We start from the raw sequence: 20,310 nt of genomic DNA, 5'->3' as shown, positions 1-20,310 counted from the left end.
GAACAGTGGGGACAATGACTCTAGAGTTTGTAGGGCATTGTAACCTGTGACGTCACTTCCTGTTGAATCTGCAGACGTGTTGCTGTGCGTTTTGTTGCTGTGCGATTTGCTGCGAACTTTACTTTACTTTGCTAGCTGACAACTTTACGTTTTTTGTTTTGTTTCTGTTTTTAATTACCGTTTATATTTTTAGTTTTTCCATCGCAACTTTTTTCCCTCATTCAACCTTTTCACTCCGGACGCTTTATCTGGACATGGTTCGTCAACACCTTCAACAGCCGAAGCTAAGTAGTAACATTAACATGATGTCTTCTAATTGCAGTCGTTGTACTCATAATATACAGGAGAACGATCGCCTTACGGCGAAAATAGCTGTGCTGCAAGCCCAGCTTCAGACGCAATCGTTAGGCAAGGGTATTTTCAGTGTAGGAAAGGAAGAAACAGCGTCTGTGCCACCAGTAAGTACAGATAGTAACGTTAGTATAAATCCCCCCGCACAGTCCCCGCAGCCGGACAACTTTCTCATGGCTTCTGGAGGGAAATGCTGTTGGAATGCTCAACCGGTGTCGCTCATTCAGCCGACAGAAACTTTCAACCGGTTTTCCCCATTATGTAGCGAGTCGGAGTCTGAGTCTGAGTCTTCTCTTGTCTCTACTCCTCCCGTTACGGGGTCTGAGACGCCGAAGGCTCCCACCGTTAGCTCTGACAAATTGAAAACCCTAGTCATTGGCGACTCCATTACCCGCAGTATTAGACTTAAAACGAATCACCCAGCGATCATACACTGTTTACCAGGGGGCAGGGCTACCGACGTTAAGGCTAATCTTAAGATGGTGCTGGCTAAAGCTAAATCTGGCGAGTGTAGAGAGTATAGAGATATTGTTATCCACGTCGGCACCAACGATGTTAGGATGAAACAGTCAGAGGTCACCAAGTGCAACATAGCTTCAGCGTGTAAATCAGCTAGAAAGATGTGTCGGCATCGAGTAATTGTCTCTGGCCCCCTCCCAGTTAGGGGGAGTGACGAGCTCTACAGCAGAGTCTCAGCACTCAATCGCTGGTTGAAAACTGTTTTCTGCCCCTCCCAAAAGATAGAATTTGTAGATAATTGGCCCTCTTTCTGGGACTCACCCACAAACAGCACCAAGCCTGACCTGCTAAGGAGTGACGGACTCCATCCTACCTGGAGGGGTGCTCTCATCTTATCTACCAACATAGATAGGGCTCTAACTCCTTTAGCCCCACAATGAAATAGGGTGCAGGCCAGGCAGCAGGCTGTTAGCCAACCTGCCAGCTTAGTGGAGTCTGCCAATAGCACAGTCAGTGTAGTCAGCTCAGCCATACCCATTGAGACTGTGTCTGTGCCTCGACCTAGGTTGGGCAAAACTAAACATGGCGGTGTTCGCCTTAGCAATCTTATTAGGATAAAGACCTCCTCCATTCCTGCCATTATTGAAAGAGATCGTGATACCTCACATCTCAAAATAGGGTTACTTAATGTTAGATCCCTCACTTCAAAGGCAGTCATAGTCAATGAACTAATCCCTGATCATAATCTTGATGTGATTGGCCTGACTGAAACATGGCTTAAGCCTGATGAATTTACTGTGTTAAATGAGGCCTCACCTCCTGGTTACACTAGTGACCATATCCCCCGTGCATCCCGCAAAGGCGGAGGTGTTGCTAACATCTACAATAGCAAATTTCAATTTACAAAAAAAAAAAATGGCGTTTTCGTCTTTTGAGCTTCTAGTCATGAAATCTATGCAGCCTACTCAATCACTTTTTATAGCTACTGTTTACAGGCCTCCTGGGCCATATACAGCGTTCCTCTCTGAGTTTCCTGAATTCCTATCAGACCTTGTAGTCATAGCAGATCATATTCTAATTTTTGGTGATTTTAATATTCACATGGAGAAGTCCACAGACCCACTCCAAAAGTCTTTCGGAGCCATCATCGACTCAGTGGGTTTTGTCCAACATGTCTCTGGACCTACTCACTGCCACAGTCATACTCTGGACCCAGTTTTGTCCCATGGAATAAATGTTGTAGATCTTAATGTTTTTCCACATAATCCTGGACTATCGGACCACCATTTTATTACGTTTGCAATCGCAACAAATAATCTGCTCAGACCCCAACCAAGGAGCATCAAAAGTCGTGCTATAAATTCTCAGACAACACAAAAATTCCTTGATGCCCTTCCAGACTCCTTCTGCCTACCCAAGGACGTCAGAGGACAAAAATCAGTTAACCACTTAACTGAGGAACTCAATTTAACCTTGCGCAATACCCTAGATGCAGTTGCACCCCTAAAAACGAAAAACATTTGTCATAAGAAACTAGCTCCCTGGTATACAGAAAATACCCGAGCTTTGAAGCAAGCTTCCAGGAAATTGGAACGGAAATGGCGCCACACAAAACTGGAAGTCTTCCGACTAGCTTGGAAAGACAGTACCGTGCAGTACCGAAGAGCCCTCACTGCTGCTCGATCATCCTACTTTTCCAACTTAATCGAGGAAAATAAGAACAATCCAAAATTTCTTTTTGATACTGTTGCAAAGCTAACTAAAAAGCAGCATTCCCCAAGAGAGGATGGCTTTCACTTCAGCAGTAATAAATTCATGAACTTCTTTGAGGAAAAGATCATGACCATTAGAAAGCAAATTACGGACTCCTCTTTGAATCTGCGTATTCCTCCAGGGCTTAGCTGTCCTGGATCTGCACAGCTCTGCGAGGGCCTGGGATCGGGAGAGACACTTAAGTGTTTTAGTACTATATCTCTTGACACAATGATGAAAATAATCATGGCCTCTAAACCTTCAAGCTGCATACTGGATCCTATTCCTACTAAACTGCTGAAGGAGCTGCTTCCTGTGCTTGGCCCTCCTATGTTGAACATAATAAACAGCTCTCTATCCACCGGATGTGTACCAAACTCACTAAAAGTGGCAGTGATAAAGCCTCTCTTGAAAAAGCCAAACCTTGACCCGGAAAATATAAAAAACTATCGGCCTATATCGAATCTTCCATTCCTCTCAAAAATTTTAGAAAAAGCTGTTGCGCAGCAACTCACTGCCTTTCTGAAGACAAACAATGTATACGAAATGCTTCAGTCTGGTTTTAGACCCCATCATAGCACTGAGACTGCACTTGTGAAGGTGGTAAATGACCTTTTAATGGCGTCAGACCGAGGCTCTGCATCTGTCCTCGTGCTACTAGACCTTAGTGCTGCCTTTGACACCATCGATCACCACATTCTTTTGGAGAGACTGGAAACCCAAATTGGTCTACACGGACAAGTTCTGGCCTGGTTTAGATCTTACCTGTCGGAAAGATATCAGTTTGTCTCTGTGAATGGTCTGTCCTCTGACAAATCAACTGTACATTTCGGTGTTCCTCAAGGTTCCGTTTTAGGACCACTATTGTTTTCACTATATATTTTACCTCTTGGGGATGTTATTCGAAAACATAAGGTTAACTTTCACTGCTATGCGGATGACACACAGCTGTACATTTCAATGAAACATGGTGAAGCCCCAAAATTGCCCTCGCTAGAAGCCTGTGTTTCAGACATAAGGAAGTGGATGGCTGAAAACTTTCTACTTTTAAACTCGGACAAAACAGAGATGCTTGTTCTAGGTCCCAAGAAACAAAGAGATCTTCTGTTAAATCTGACAATTCATCTTGATGGTTGTAAAGTCGTCTCAAATAAAACTGTGAAGGACCTCGGCGTTACTCTTGACCCTGATCTCTCTTTTGACGAACATATCAAGACTGTTTCAAGGACAGCTTTTTTCCATCTACGTAACATTGCAAAAATCAGAAATTTTCTGTCCAAAAATGATGCAGAAAAATTAATCCATGCATTTGTTACTTCTAGGTTAGACTACTGCAATGCTCTACTTTCCGGCTACCCGGATAAAGCACTAAATAAACTTCAGTTAGTGCTAAATACGGCTGCTAGAATCCTGACTAGAACCAAGAAATTTGATCATATTACTCCAGTGCTAGCTTCCCTACACTGGCTTCCCGTTAAGGCAAGGGCTGATATCAAGGTTTTACTGTTAACCTTTAAAGCGTTACATGGGCTTGCTCCTACCTATCTTTCCGAGTTGGTCCTGCCGTACATACCTACACGTACGCTACGGTCACAAGACGCAGGCCTCCTAATTGTCCCTAAAATTTCTAAGCAAACAGCTGGAGGCAGGGCTTTCTCCTATAGATCTCCATTTTTATGGAACAGTCTGCCTACCCATGTGAGAGACGCAGACTCAGTCTCAACCTTTAAGTCTTTACTGAAGACTTATCTCTTCAGTAGGTCATATGATTGAGTGTAGTCTGGCCCAGGAGTGTGAAGGTGAACGGAAAGGCTCTGGAGCAACGAACCGCCCTTGCTGTCTCTCCAGGGCCGGTTCCCCTCTCTCCACTGGGATTCTCTGCCTCTAACCCTGTTACTGGGGCTGAGTCACTGGCTTGCTGGTGCTCTTTCATGCCGTCCCTAGGAGGGGTGCGTCACTTGAGTGGGTTGAGTTACTGACGTGAACTTCCTGTCTGGGTTGGCGCCCCCCCCTGGTTGTGCTGTGGTGGAGACCTTTGTGGGCTATACTCGGCCTTGTCTCAGGATTGTAAGTTGGTGGTTGAGGATATCCCCTAGTGGTGTGGGGGCTGTGCTTTGGCAGAGTGGGTGGGGTTATATCCTTCCTGTTTGGCCCTGTCCGGGGGTTTCTTCGGATGGGGCCACAGTGTCTCCTGACCGCTCCTGTCTCAGCCTCCAGTATTTATGCTGCAGTAGTTTATGTGTCGGGGGGCTAGGGTCAGTTGGTTATACCTGGAATACTTCTCCTGTCTTATCCAGTGTCCTGTGTGAATTTAAGTATGCTCTCTCTAATTCTCTCGTTCTCTCTTTCTCTCTGAGAACCTGAGCCCTAGGACCATACGTCAGGACTACCGGGCATGCTGACACCTTGCTGTCCCCAGTCCGCCCGGCCTTGCTGCTATTCCAGTTTCAACTGTTTCTGCCTGCGGTTACGAAACCCCTACCTGTCCCAGACCTGCTGTTTTCAACTCTTCATGATCGGCTATGAAAAGCCAACTGAGATTTATTCCTGATTATTATTTGACCATGCTTGTCATTTATGAACATTTTGAAAATCTTGGCTCTCTCTAATTTTCTCCTTCTCTCTTTCTCTCGGAGGACCTGAGCCCTAGGACCATACGTCGGGACTACCGGCCGTGGTGACTCCTTGCTGCCCCCAGTCCGCCTGGCCTTGCTGCTATTCCAGTTTCAGCTGTTCTGCCTGCGGTTATGGAACCGCCACCTGTCCCAGACCTGTTGTTTTTCAACTCTTAATGATCAGCTATGAAAAGCCAACTGAAAATTATTCATGATTATTATTTGACCATGCTTGTCACTTATGAACATTTTTGAACATCTTGGCATAGTTCTGTTATATAATCTCCACCCGGCACAGCCAGAAGAGGACTGGCCACCCCTCATAGCCTGGTTCCTCTCTAGGTTTCTTCCTAGGTTTTGGCCTTTCTAGGGAGTTTTTCCTAGCCACCGTGCTTCTACACCTGCATTCTAGCTGTTTGGGGTTTTAGGCTGGGTTTCTGTACAGCACTTCGAGATATTATCTGATGTACGAAGGGCTATATAAAATAAAATTGATTGATTGATTGAATGAGACATTTTTTTTTTTATAGCTGTATTGTTTGTTTCATGTTGTATTTAAAATGTGTGTGACTTGTCCATCAGTGTTTTGAGTTTGTAGACTCCAGGAAGAGTAGCTGCAGCAAAAGCTAATAGGGATCCAAATAAATAAAAATTAATGTTCATATCACACAAGATAGACAGACCGCTACAGCTTTGCCAGATGGGACAATATTGAATTGCGTGGGATCAAACACAATTGACACTCCCTGTAATCAAAAACATCACCACCACAAATATGAAAGCACAGTGGGGAGAGTGCCGTCTGCTCAGCATCAAGTAGCCAACTCCACCCCAGTGCTGAGTCACTTGGTGTCCTAATTTGACCGGGCTCGTATTCATTAGGCACCAAACAGAAGACTAAAAGTTCTGAACCACTTTTAATTTTCAGTCGCAAAACATTTTGCTACAGTGGGCTAATGTAGCACGGTCTACCGAAGCGTTGGTACTTTTCAATACTAAAAACATGAAAAACGGTTTGATACTAGAATTTGTTACTTTCGGCACTTGTTTCAAATGTTTCTCAAGTCACATACGGATTGGGAGGAGCTAGTCCATCTAGTAATTTGTCTGAATCTTTTCAAGGGGGACAGTAGTAAGATAGCCAGGCTAGTCGCAATAATAGACAAACACAGTCTGCTTAAAGTAAAAACACAAACAATTATAATTTGTCATGTCTTTATTGAACACACCGTAAAAACATTCATAGTGCAGGTTGGGGAAAGTATGTGAACCCTTGGATTTAATAACAGTTGACCCTCCTTTGGCAGAAATAAACTCAAAAGTTTTCCGTAGCTGTGGATCAGACCTGCACAACGGTCAGGAGGAATTTTAAACCATTCCTTTTCACAAAACTGTTTCAGTTCAGCAATATTCTTAGGATGTCTGGCGTGAACCGCTCTCAAGGTCATGCCACAGCATCTCAATTGGATTGAGGTCAGAACTGACTGGGCCACTTCAGAAGGCATATTGTTGATCTGTTGTTGATTTACTTCTGTATTTTGGGTTGTTGTCCTGTTGCATCACCTAACTTCTGTTGAGCTTCAATTGGCAGACAGATAGCCTCCTGCAAAATGTCTTAATAAAATTGGGAATTCATTTTTCCGTCGATGATAGCAAGCTGTCCAGGACCTGAGGCATCAAACCAGCCCCAAACCATGATGCTCCCTCCACCATATTTTACAGTGGGATGAGGTTTTGATGTTAGTGTGCTGTGCCTTTTTTTCTCCACACAGTGTTGTGTGTGCCTTCCAAACAACTAAACTTTAGTTTCATCTCTCCACAGAATATATTTCCAGTAGCGCTGTGGAACATCCAGGTGCTCTTTTCCGAACTTCAGAAGTGCAGCAATGTTTTTTTGGACAGCAGTGGCTTCTTCCATGGTATCCTCCCATGAAAACCATTCTTGGTCAGTATTTTACCTACTGTAGCCTCATCAACAGAGATGTTAGCATTTCTGTAAGTCTTTAGCTGACACTCTAGGATTCTTCCTAACCTCACTGAGCATTCTGCGCTGTGCTCTTGCAATCATCTTTGCAGGACGGCCACTCCTAGGAATTTGTCCATTTACAGACAATTTGCTTACCGTGGACTTTCTTTCAGAGATACTTTTGTAACCCTTTCCAGCTTTATGGAAGGCAGCAATTCTTAATCTTAGGTCTTCTGAGTTATTTTGTCCGAGGCATGGTTCACATCAGGCAATGCTTCTAGTGAATAGCAATTATTATTATTTTTTTAACGGGGCAGGGCAGCTCTAACCAAAATCTCCAATCTCGTCTCATTGATTCGACTCCAAGTTCATTGACTCCAATTAGCCTTTGGAGAAGTCATTAGCCTAGGGATTCACATTTTTTCCCAACCTACACTATGAATGTTTAAATTCAAAATAGACCAGAAAAATACAATTTGTGTGTTATTAGTTTAAGCACACTGAGTTTGTCTATTGTGACTTAGATGAAGATCAGATCAAATTTATGCAGAAACCCAGGTAATTCTAAAGGGTTCATACTTTTTCTTGCCACTGTACACAGAACATTTGCATTGTAACGTTATTCTACTAGCAACTAAATTTGAATGACGAACATACAGTACCAGTCAAAAGTTGACACCCCTACTCATTCAAGGGTTTATCTTTATTTTTACCATTTTCTACATCAAAACTATGAAATAACATACGGAATCATTTAGTAACCAAAATATATTTTATATTTCAGATTCTTCAAAGTAGCCACCCTTTGCACTCTTGGCATTCTCTCAAAGAGCTTCATGAGGTAGTCACCTGAAATGCATTTAAATTAAAGGGTGTGCCTTGTTAAAAGTTAATTTGTGGATTTTTTTCCCTTCTTAACGCATTTGAGCCAATCAGTTGGGTTGTGACAAGGTAAGTGGGTATACAGAATATCCAGAATATACAGGTGGGTATACAGGTATACAGGTATATCAAGTGCAGTCTCAAAAACCATCAAGCGCTATGATGAAACTGTCTCTCATGAGGACCGTCATGACTGCTGCAGAGGATAAGGTCATTAGAGAGTTACCAGCCTCAGAAATTGCAGACCAAATAAATGTTTACTGAGTTCAAGTAACATCAACTGTTCACTGGCTAATTGACCAAGGAGTGATGGAGTGCTGCATCAGATGAACTGGCCTTCACAATCACCCGACCTGAACCCAATTGAGATGGTTTGGGATGAGTTGGACCACAAAGTGACGGAAAAACAGTGCTCAGCATATGTGGGAACTCCTTCAAGATTGTTGGAAAAGCATTGCTCATGAAGCTGATTGAGAGAATGCCAAGAGTGTGCAAAGCTGTCATCAAGGCAAAGGGTGGCTACTTTGAAGAATCTAAAATATATTTTGATTTATTTAACACTTTTTTGGTTACTACATCATTCCATGTGTTATTTCATTGTTTTGATGTCTTCACTATTATTCTACAATGTAGAAAATAGTAAAAAAAAATAACTATAGGTGGTAATTAATATGGAGTTTTATTTTTTGAAAGTAATTGAATATATTATTTTAGATGTTGTACTAAATATGGGTTAAATAAAAATAAACTAGTTAAACATATTGTTCAATGTTTAAAAAAAATAAAGGCCAGTGGTTATTCTGTGACATTTTTTGCAACGGTATTGTTTCAGTGTCCTGATACTAAACCTGGTATCGATTTTAAAATGTTGGTATCGTGACAACACCACAGTGTGCGCAAATGAATGCGCCCCTGCTTGGTACCCACATGTGCCTTGACTCTGTCGTGCAGGAGGGACATGGGCAGCCTGCTCTGTTTCATCACCACGCGGTATGGGTCCTTCTTCACCGCACCCATCTCATCCTGGAACTTCTGTAGGGATGACTGCTTGATGACCCGAGTGTTTGCTGAGACGGCGGAGACCAGAGGGGAAGAATTAACCGGTGTGTGTGTGAGTTGAGGCTGCCATCTTATCTCTCCATACACAGATATTTAAAAATACATAAAACAGATTTATTCTTACAAATCAAGGGTTTGCTAGTCATTATTGACAATAACTCCACCATTCTGTATACAGTTTCAACTTGCTTTAACTAGCCAATCAATTGTTAGACAAATTGCCATTATACCTGTCCAATCAATAATATAAACAGACCCAAGAGAATTTGTGGATTAACCTGAGACAGTGTGGCAATTGCAGTTAACAGCACTACTCACCAAACCATTTGATGTTGGGCTCCACTCTGGCCTGTGTCCCATCAGCCACAGTGGACTGGTACGACAAACGCTTGATCACCTGGCCTCTGTTGTTGCTAATGGCAGAGGAAATAGTCAGTGGTCACAAAAGCAGGTGCATGGAAATTTTATTAGTCAAATATATTACAACACAATCATTAAAAAAATAAATGAAGAGGAGCAACATATAGAATACCAGGAACTGGTGTCAACCCCTGACCTGAGTTACACTAGCATTAAAGGAAAGAGTTCATATGGAAGTAAGTGTCACATGTTTTTTTATCTCCATCATTTACCATCTCTGCTTTTGTCTGTACATATTCAGACGCCTGACAGTTGCCCGGTCCCTCATGCTGTTGCCTGAACCTGCAGGAGTCTTTGGTCGGTCTGTAAAAGGTAGAGTCGTAAGGTTATGGTGATAACATTATATGCCACACAGTGTTAGAGATTATAGGTGTGTGTGGTGGTATTTTGGGTTAATTCATTGTCAGTGTCAGAACAATACTGGAAATCCATATAAAAAGTGTAGTTCTCAATTTTGTTATGAAAGTTACGTTACGTTGTGTTTTTGGCATAAAGTTAAACAGAATGTGTAGCTAAATTAGCTAGTTACTGAACTAATTATGTCAGTGCCAAACATATTGTATACGTTTTTATTTGTAGCTAACACGAATGTCACATATGGACCAAATGTGTCTGTGTAGTTAGACGAAACAAACAGATCTATCAGAGAGAAAGTCTATCGCGTTAGCTAGCTAACATTAACTGTAAACAAACAGTAACGTTACATAGAGCATGGACTGTAACTTACCAGGATTACTGCTGGCCGCCGATGTGTTTATCGTGCTTTTCCCCTTGAACCGTGGCTTCACCATCTTGACAGGTTATCTGACACAAGTAGAAAACACTCAAAATGTCAAGTTATAGCTTCAACTTCTTCTATGTACCCGAACCACGTGTCCTAAATCAGTCCCGCACATTCCGGAAAGACGTCATCAGAGAGCGACAATACATGTGTTCTTTATTATCTTTTTAATGTTTCTTTTTTAGTTTATATATATATATGTATACAAACAGGCAATGACACCATATGCTAGGGGGTAAAACAAATTACAGATTATACAAAGACCTTAAAATATACACACATATTGATTGTTTTAACAGCTTTCTTATTAGAAGAATGCAGAATGGTCTTAATGTACTTTTCAAATTCCTTACAGAAAACATGGAAGTGTTTTTTTATTAGTGAATTTAAATTTATGAATATGAAATTTTGCCATTAGCACAATTAGATTTATGAGGTAAAATTGTGAATGTATTTTTTGAGTTTCTTCAGGTAATGATTCGCAGGGTAATACTTATTGATCATTCTGAAAGAGACTTCTTTGACCTTGTTAACAAGCAGGTATTTGTGTGGTAATAACCAGACTTTTCCCCAACAGATATTTTAGACAGATGTATTCCAGTAAGTTGTGACATAAGGAATGGATACAATATCCCTTTGAAATAAAGCACGTATAGATCTGTTCTGAGGGAACAAGGAGAAACACATTTTTCCTACTGAAGAGTCAACTGGATTAAGCTGAGGGTAGGTCAAGAAGTTGAGGTCTGGTTACACCTCTAAACAACATGAGAGTTCCAGATGGAAGAGCATCAAAGACTATGGCAAACTCTCTAGGTGTAACAGGGATATTGTAACGAGATATAAATTCCTCATAATTGAGTAACAATCCTTCTGCATTATAAAGTTGACTCACCGGCAGGATATGATTATTAAACCAGTTCTTAAAAAATACTTTTTTCTATACAAAATATCCTTCCAAATGAAATACCTATGCAGGGGGAAAAAATCATGTTTATATATTAACGACCACGCCAAGAATACTTGTCTATGAAAAGCAGATAATTTTGTAGGAATCTTATCAATGTTATCCAGGCTGCATCACATCTGGCCGTGATTGGGAGTCCCATAGGGCGGCACACAATTGGCCCAGCGTCGTCCGGGTTTGGCCAGGGTAGGCCCTCATTGTAAATAAGAATTTGTTCTTTACTGGCTTGCCTAGTTAAATAAAGGTTCAATAAAAAATAAAAAAACAATAGTTACAAAGTAACATCAAATTGAAGCCACCAAAATGGGAGAAAATATAATGAGGGGTGAAATTCCAAATTGAAGTTGGATTCTATAAGAAATTTTTAGCCCAATTTATCTTAAGATCTTAAGATATAATAAGGGATGAAATTCAAAATGGAAGTTGGATTCTTTAAGAAATGTGTCACGTTCCTGACCTATTTATGTTAGTTGTTATGTGTGTTAGTTGGTCAGGACGTGAGGTTGGGTGGGCATTCTATGTTTTCTGTTTCTGTGTTGGTTTTGGGTTACCTGGTATGGCTCTTAATTAGAGGCAGGTGTTTGGCGTTCCTCTAATTAGGAGTCATATTTAGGTAGGCGTTGTCACAGTGTTCGTTGTGGGTGATTGTCTCCTGTGTCTGTATGTATGTTCGTACCACATGGGACTGTAGCGTTTGTTTGTTTCGTTTCGATGTCGTCTGTTTCCTGTACGTAAGTTTATGTTTAGTTATGTAAGTTTATGTTCAGGTTTTCGTCAACGTCGTTTTCTTGTTTTGTAGTTTGGAAAGTGTTTTGTTTCGTGTTGCCGTCGCATTTATAATAAAGATGGCTTATTTCCCAAATGCTGCGTATTGGTCTGAAGATCCTTCTCTCCTCACCTCATCCGAGGATGAGGAGAGCGTCAGCCGTTACAGAATCACCCACCACGCTAAGACCAAGCGGCAAGGGAAAATTAAACGGAGTAAGGGACAGGGGAGAAAGGAGCAATGGACATGGGATGATGTTTTGGACGGAAAGGGTTGCTACACTTGGGAGGAGATCCTGGCTGGGAGGGATCGCCTTCCATGGGAACAGGTGGAGGCACTGAGGAGAGCAGAGGCTACCGGGGAGAGGAACCGGAGCTATGAGGGAACGCGTCTGGCACGGAAGCCGAAAAAGCCCGTAAGTAATTCCCAAAAATTTCTTGGGGGGGGGCTAGGAGGTAGTGGGCCAAGGGCAGGTAGGAGACCTGCGCCCACTTCCCAGGCTTACCGTGGAGAGCGGGAGTACGGGCAGGCGCCGTGTTACGCAGTAGAGCGCACGGTGTCTCCTGTACGAGTGCATAGCCCAGTGCGGGTTATTCCACCTCCCCGCACTGGGAGGGCTAGATTGGGTATTGAGCCAGGTGTCATGAGGCCGGCTCAACGAGTCTGGTCTCCAGTGCGTCTCCTCGGGCCGGCATACATGGCACCTGCCTTACGCATGGTTTCTCCGGTTCGCCTACATAGGCCGGTGCGGGTTATTCCACCTCCCCGCACTGGTCGGGCAACCGGGAGCATTCAACCAGGTAAGGTTGGGCAGGCTCAATGCTCAAGAGTGCCAGTACGTCTCCACGGTCCGGTATTTCCGGCACCACCTCCCCGCCCCAGCCTAGTACCTACAGTGTCTACACTATGCACTAGGCTACCAGTGCGTATCCTGAGCCCTGTTCCTCCTCCACGCACTCTCCCTGTAGTGCGTGTATCTAGCCCGGTGCCTCCAGTTCGGGCACCACGCACTAAGCCACCTGTGCGTCTTCAGAGCCCTGAACATACTGTATCTTCTCCCCCTACTAATCCTGATGTGCTTGTCCTCAGCCCGGTGTCACCAGTGCCGGTATCTCGCATCAGGGATAGAGTAGGCTTTGAGAGTACAGTATGTCCTGTTCCTGCTCCCCGCACTAGTAGGAAGGTGCTTATCCTTAGCCCGGTGCCTCCAGTTCCGGCACCACGCACCAGGTCTACAGTGCACCGTATCCGGCCAGAGCCATCCGTCTCCCCAGCGCCATCTGAGCCATCCGTCTCCCCAGCGCCATCTGAGCCATCCGTCTCCCCAGCGCCATCTGAGCCATCCGTCTCCCCAGCGCCATCTGAGCCATCCGTCTCCCCAGCGCCGTCTGAGCCATCCGTCTGCCATGAGCCTGCAAAGCCGCCCGTCTGCCATGAGCCTGCAAAGCCGCCCGTCTGCCATGAGCCTACAGAGCCATCCGCCAGACAGGAGCCGCTAGAGCCGTCAGCCAGACAGGAGCCGCTAGAGCCGTCAGCCAGACAGGATCTGCCAGAGCCGCCAACCAGACAGGATCTGCCAGAGCCGCCAACCAGACAGGATCTGCCAGAGCCGCCAACCAGACAGGATCTGCCAGAGCTGCCAACCAGACAGGATCTGCCAGAGCCGCCAACCAGACAGGATCTGCCAGAGCCGCCAACCAGACAGGATCTGCCAGAGCCGCCAACCAGACAGGATCTGCCAGAGCCGCCAACCAGGCAGGATCTGCCAGAGCCGCCAGCGAGCCATGAGCAGCCAGAGCCGTCAGAGCGCCATGAGCGTCGAGAGCCGTCAGAGCGCCATGAGCGTCGAGAGCCGTCAGAGCGCCATGAGCGTCGAGAGCCGTCAGCCTGCCATGAGCGTCGAGAGCCGTCAGCCTGCCATGAGCGTCGAGAGCCGTCAGCCTGCCATGAGCGTCGAGAGCCGTCAGCCTGCCATGAGCGTCGAGAGCCGTCAGCCTGCCATGAGCGTCGAGAGCCGTCAGCCTGCCATGAGCGTCGAGAGCCGTCAGCCAGCCATGAGCGTCGAGATTCGTCAGTCAGCCATGAGCTGCCCTTCAGCCTAAAAAGGCTAGATACCCAGAACTGCCCATCAGTCCAGAGCTGTCTCTCTGTCCGGAGCTGCCTTTCAGTCCGGAGTTGCCCCTCTATCCTGATCTCCCTCTCTATCTTTATCTACCTCTATATTCTTATCTATCCCTCTGTATTGATTTATCTCTCTGTCCCGGTGTTGTCCTTATTGGGTATGTTATTAAGAGGATTTTGTGGGGGAGAAAAGAGGGTGGACATTCTTGGAGGGAGGAAGCTAGGATGGATTATGGTGGGGTGGGAACCGCGCCTGGAGCCTGAGCCACCACCGTGGTTAGATGCCCACCCAGACCCTCCCCTAGTCCTTGTGCTGGTGCGTCCGGAGTTCGCACCTTGTGGGGGGGGGTACTGTCACGTTCCTGACCTATTTATGTTAGTTGTTATGTGTGTTAGTTGGTCAGGACGTGAGGTTGGGTGGGCATTCTATCTTTTCTGTTTCTGTGTTGGTTTTGGGTTACCTGGTATGGCTCTTAATTAGAGCCAGGTGTTTGGCGTTCCTCTAATTAGGAGTCATATTTAGGTAGGCGTTGTCACAGTGTTCGTTGTGGGTGATTGTCTCCTGTGTCTGTATGTATGTTCGTACCACATGGGACTGTAGCGTTTGTTTGTTTCGTTTCGATGTCGTCTGTTTCCTGTACGTAAGTTTATGTTTAGTTATGTAAGTTTATGTTCAGGTTTTCGTCAACGTCGTTTTCTTGTTTTCTAGTTTGGAAAGTGTTTTGTTTCGTTTCGTGTTGCCGTCGCATTTATAATAAAGATGGCTTATTTCCCAAATGCTGCGTATTGGTCTGAAGATCCTTCTCTCCTCACCTCATCCGAGGATGAGGAGAGCGTCAGCCGTTACAAAATGTTTAGCCCAAGTTATCTTAAAGTATTATTCAAAGTAGGAAAATCCCAAAAATTGAGACCACCATATTCATATGTGTTCATAACGACAGATTTCCTCATATAATGTGTATGATTTTTCCAGATGAAGTTGAAAAGCATCTGGCCGACCGCTTTACCTATTTTTTTTGTCAAGATGTGGGGACTGGGCTGCATAAGTAAGTCTGGAGATACCTTCAGCTTTAGAAAGCAATGCTCAACCTTTCAAGGATAAATCACTTTGCAACCAATGGTTCAACTACTTTTAGTTTTTTTCAATAATATGAAATTTAATGAGCATATTTCCTGTTGATCCTTAGATATGGTAATGCCAAGGTATGTAACTTTTTCCCTGACTGGAATATTGCCTATTGAGGGTATCTCACTTTAGCAGCAAACAATTCACACTTATAGGTAAAGACCAGATGCTTTGTAAAAAAATATTTATCAGCTGCTCTAGGAATCTGGTCAGCATCTTTCAAAAAGTGGGTGGCGTCATCTGCAAGCTGACTTATGATAATATCTCTGTCAGCAATAGAGATCCCTTTTATATCGCTGGATTTAACAAAACTTATAAGAAGTTGGGTTGCAAGCAGGAAGAGGTAAGGCGAAATTGGCCAACCTTGCCTAATTCCTCTTTTCAAATAAAATCTAGGAGAAATGCCATGCTTTAATTTAATGGAACTGTTCCCATTTATATAAATAGTTTTAATAGTACTACAAAATAATTCCCCAAAGACAAATTTCTCAAGGGAGAGAAATAGAAACTCATGTTCCACTGTATAAAATGCTTTATAAAAGTCTAAGAAGACAATAAAACTCTCTTCGAAGATTAGATCAGAATAGTCAATAAGGTGTAACACAAGTCGGATATTATTAGATATATGTCTATTCCTCATGAAGGCAGATTGGGTCTCTTCTATAATTGAGTCCAATACTGCCTTCATTCTTTTTGCAACTATACAGGCTAATATTTTGTAGTCATTATTGAGCAGACAGATTGGACGCCAATTATCGAGGAGAAGCAAGTCTTCTTGGGCTTAGGGATTCTGGTAATCAGACCTTGAGTCAAACTGTAAGGGAGAGCATTATTTTCAATGCTTTCAGAAAAGACCTCCAACAGAAATGTGGCCAACTGTTGAGGAAACGTTTGGTAAAACTCAGCAGATATACCATCAGGAGACGTATTCTTTTTAAGGTGTTCAGCCTCCCCAATTGATTTCACATCCCCCAGAGAGTAAAACAAAGAGTTGAGGACATCTCACAATACTTAGAACTATATACATTCCTGTAGAAGTTGCAACTAAAGTTAGAGATTAATTTGGGATCATCTGTGATGAGACCATTAGTATTTCATTGTTGAATTGTATTATTTTTCGAGTGGTATTTTTCTAAAATGAAAAAATAAGATTAATTTTGTTCACCCTCCTCTAGCCACTTTTTCCTAGATCTGACAAAGGCTCCCTCTGCTTTCAGTTCATACATATCATCCAACTTGTGTTGTAGCTCAAAAAGAACAGATTTGTCCTCCTCTGAAAGACTTTCAACAGGCTTTTGAACAAGAGAGGTGATCTTTGTAATTACACTTTCTTCTTCAGCTCGTCTTGGCAAGAATACTCCCATATTTTCTGAAATATTTTACAACCACATGTTTAAAAAGCTCCCAGTTATTACTGTATGAATTGTCATTTATAGCTTTGTTCCAGAAGTGTGTAATTAAATTGTTTATCTCCATCTTGACCAACTCGTGTTTTAATATAGAGCGATTAAGCTTCCAGTAGGATTCTCTGCCAAGGCCATAATCAGAGATAAAAAGTTTAATGTCAATATAAATAGCTCTATGATCAGTAACGGGAGTGGCCCGGATGTTAACAGAAATACCCTGTTTATCAAAACATTTAGACAATCTATGCATGATTGTCTGGAGCGTGCGGTATTACTCCAAGTGAATGACTTGTCATTTGGAAACTTTACTCTCCAAATATCTATAATATTCAAACTTTCCATAAACTGCCTCAAACTTGTATTCATAGAAGTGGACTGTCCCGGAGGCCATCTATCAATTAAATGATTCATAAAAATATTAAAGTCCCCACCTACTATAAGTAAAGCATTAGGGAACTTGGTTAGCCAATGGAGAATACGCTTTTCCAAAGATTCAAGTAACTGATCACTTTCAAGTTTGGAATTGTACCCGTAAATGTTGCGAATAATAATAATAATGATGTTGTTACAGTTGATAACAAGACAAAGAATGTGACCAAAAGGGTCATATTGACAATACATGTACCAAAACACTGATCTGTATACAATGACGAAACGCATTAGGCTTATGCCGCATTCAAAACAACTGGGAACTTTGAAATCTCTGACTTCCAACTTCAGTGCATTCAAAACAAACAAAAAATTTAAAAAAGAGCTCCGAATGGGAAAACGAAATTCCAACTCGGGAAATCTGGCCTCTTCTAGAGTTCCGACTTTCCCACCTGAAGATCACTGATGTCATGATTTGACCTTGTATTTTCCGAGTTCCCTGTTGTTTTGAATGTGGCACAAGCTAACCGGGATCTCGGAAAACAACGAGGTCAAATCATGACGTCAGTGATCTTCAGGTGGGAAAGTTGGAGCTCTAGAAAGATGAAAGCGTTTCTGACTTGGAATTCCGAGTTGGATGCTGTTTAAAAACAATTTTTTCCAGTCGGAGCTCGTTTTTACTCAAAGTTCCCAGTTGTCTTGAACGCACTGATGTCGGAAATCTGAGATTTCCAAGTTCCGAGTTCCCAGTGACTTTGAACGTTGCATTATTTGGACAGATTTTAGTGATAGGTATGGTGCGTTCAAGACAACTGGGAACACTAAAAAAAACAAGGTGAAATCATGATGTCAGTGATCTTCAGGCCAGAAATTCGGAGCTCTAGAAAGATGGCAGAGTTTACGACTTGGAATTCTGAGTTGGAGGACCGCTCAAAATTATTTTTCCCAGTCTGAGCTAGTTTTTTCCTAGAGTACCCAGTTGTCTTGAACACACTAAAGTCGGAGATTTCCGAGTTCTCAGTTGTTTTGAACGCTACATGAAATCTCTGACCATGTGATGCTCAAGTAAGGGTCAGTGCTATCCGGGATCATTAGGACTTCTCCACCCTTACCTTAAACATAACTCTTAACCCATAGCCATATAGTTTCACTATTAAAGGACTATTAAAAGCGCAGTGCACTAAATCACATTTTTTAATTCAGATTTCTCAGGGGATGCTGTAGCGCCCTCCCGCGGCTATGCCCTAGCCCATCTATAGGGTTAGGGTTACTGTTCCCACACAGCCATACATCCATGTTACAGCATGTATTTACAGAAGACAGAGGGACCACCTGTGCTAATTAGTTATCTAGCATGCTAATGGATTAAGGCCGTCTGAAATATGTTGTCAGTGACCATGTTTACATGCACACCAATATCATGGTATTATTCAGGATACTCAAGTATTCTGTTTTTGAGTTGACACATACTGTATAAACCTCATATCTCGTTTACAATAAGCCAAAAAAGCTTGTATGCCGGTGTTAAAAAACCCGGATAAGATGCCTGGAATATGCTGATCTAAAACAGGATACTGTTGCATGTAAATATCTTATCCTGTTTACTGTTGTATTGCGGTCTGTGCAGGATCAGTTTCACATATCATGGATGTTGTGTGATGATGTTTTCATCTGATTGTCAAACAAATCACTTCAAAAAGCAGGTTACCTGCGCAGTTCGATCCACCATAATAATTTAGCCTACTATAATTAATTTACTATAAAATACTACTGGCTACTTTCACCCCTAATTTAGACAACTTTCTGCTTATAATTTCCAACATTTACTAGGCCATATTATAATTTCCGACATTTGGGAGGCCATTTGTTTGTCAACTATAGTTTGATACACGCAGCTTCTCTTCTATCAATACGTGTTCCCCCAGAAGACTAAATAATGTAGTGCTCACCTGAATTATGTCTTACATCGATAGAATTAATGCATTAGTAATCGATACTGAAGAAAAATATAAACGCAACAATTTCAAAGATTTTACTGAGTTACTGATCATATAAGGAAATCAGTCAATTGAAAAAAACGTGTTAGGCCCTAATCTATGGATTCCACATGACTGGGCAGGGGTGCAGCCATGGGTACCTTGGAGGGCATAGGCCCACCCACTTGTCAGCCAGGGCCCACCCACTGGCGAGCCAGGCCCAGCCAAGAATGAATCCCCCCCAGACTATCCAGCAGGTGAAGAAGCCGGATGTGGAGGTCCTGGGCTGGCGTGGTCACATATGGTCTGTGGTTGTGAGGCCGGTTGGACGTACTGCCAAGTTCTCTAAATTGTTGGAGGTGGCTTAGGGTAGAGAAATGAACATTAAATTATCTGGCAACAGCTCTGGTGAACATTCCTGCAGTCAGCATGCCAATTGCGCACTCCCTCAAAACCTACGAGATACAGTATGTGGCATTTTATTGTCTCCAGCATTAGGTGAATCTGTGTAATCATGCTGTTTAATCAGCTTCTTGATATGCCACACCTGTCAGGTGGATGGATTATCTTGGCAAAGGAGAAATGCTCACTAACAGGGATATAAACAAATGTGTGCACAAAATTTGAGAGAAATAAGCTTTTTGTATTTAAGGAACATTTCAGAGATTTTTTTTCTTCCGCTTATGAAACATGGGACCAACACTTTACATGTTGTGTTCATATTTTTGTTCAGTGTAGTTAACACTGGTTAAGGTTTCTGTTTCATTTAAGGAGCAGGGAGAAAACACAAGAACTCCAAAACAGTGCAAAGATTGGTCCTGTGCAAAATGGCAATGTCTCATCAGTTTGAACAGTTTTAAGGAAATTAAAAGCTGAGGAAACGATGAAACACGTATGGGTGCATATTTTATGTGGTTGAAATACTGTCTGCTTGCTTAACAGTGTCAAAGACAACACATTAAACGCGCATTTGCATTTTCTCAAGCGATGCTAAAAAAATATATTTATATTTCTTCACTCCTGTTCCCGAAACAAAATGAACATTTGTTGTATAATTTTGTTGCAATAAATGCATAATTCTGCAGGAATTAATATGATACTATACAAAAATATAAATGCAACATGTAACAGTTTCAAAGACTTTACTGAATTACAGTTTATTTCAGGAAATCAGTCAATTTAAATAAATTCATTAGGCCCTAATCTATGGATTTCACAGATATGCATCTGTTGGTCACAGATACCATAAAAAAATGGGCCTCAAAATGGGCCTCAGGATCTCGTCACACTATCTCTG

The 20,310-nt window shown here is 42.7% G+C and overlaps 1 protein-coding gene across 1 annotated transcript in view; it reads right to left on the bottom strand.

The window, feature by feature from the left end:
- The window catches only part of LOC129837895 (nucleolar GTP-binding protein 2-like), a 48,931-nt gene extending 38,541 nt beyond the window's left edge, over positions 1 to 10,390 (bottom strand). The window contains exons 1-4 of the mRNA XM_055904399.1: positions 10,232 to 10,390; positions 9,717 to 9,807; positions 9,403 to 9,497; positions 8,953 to 9,092 (exon numbers count right to left, since the gene is read on the bottom strand). Of these exons, the coding sequence (XP_055760374.1) occupies positions 8,953 to 9,092; positions 9,403 to 9,497; positions 9,717 to 9,807; positions 10,232 to 10,295 (390 nt within the window). The 5' untranslated portion in view covers positions 10,296 to 10,390. The remainder of the gene's footprint in view (positions 1 to 8,952; positions 9,093 to 9,402; positions 9,498 to 9,716; positions 9,808 to 10,231) is intronic.
- Between the last annotated feature and the right edge of the window lie 9,920 nt (positions 10,391 to 20,310).

The sequence above is a fragment of the Salvelinus fontinalis genome, chromosome 38 (genome assembly GCF_029448725.1).
Source record: "Salvelinus fontinalis isolate EN_2023a chromosome 38, ASM2944872v1, whole genome shotgun sequence".
Classification (NCBI taxonomy): Eukaryota; Metazoa; Chordata; class Actinopteri; order Salmoniformes; family Salmonidae; genus Salvelinus; species Salvelinus fontinalis.
This window is presented reverse-complemented; position numbering and strand designations above follow the sequence as displayed.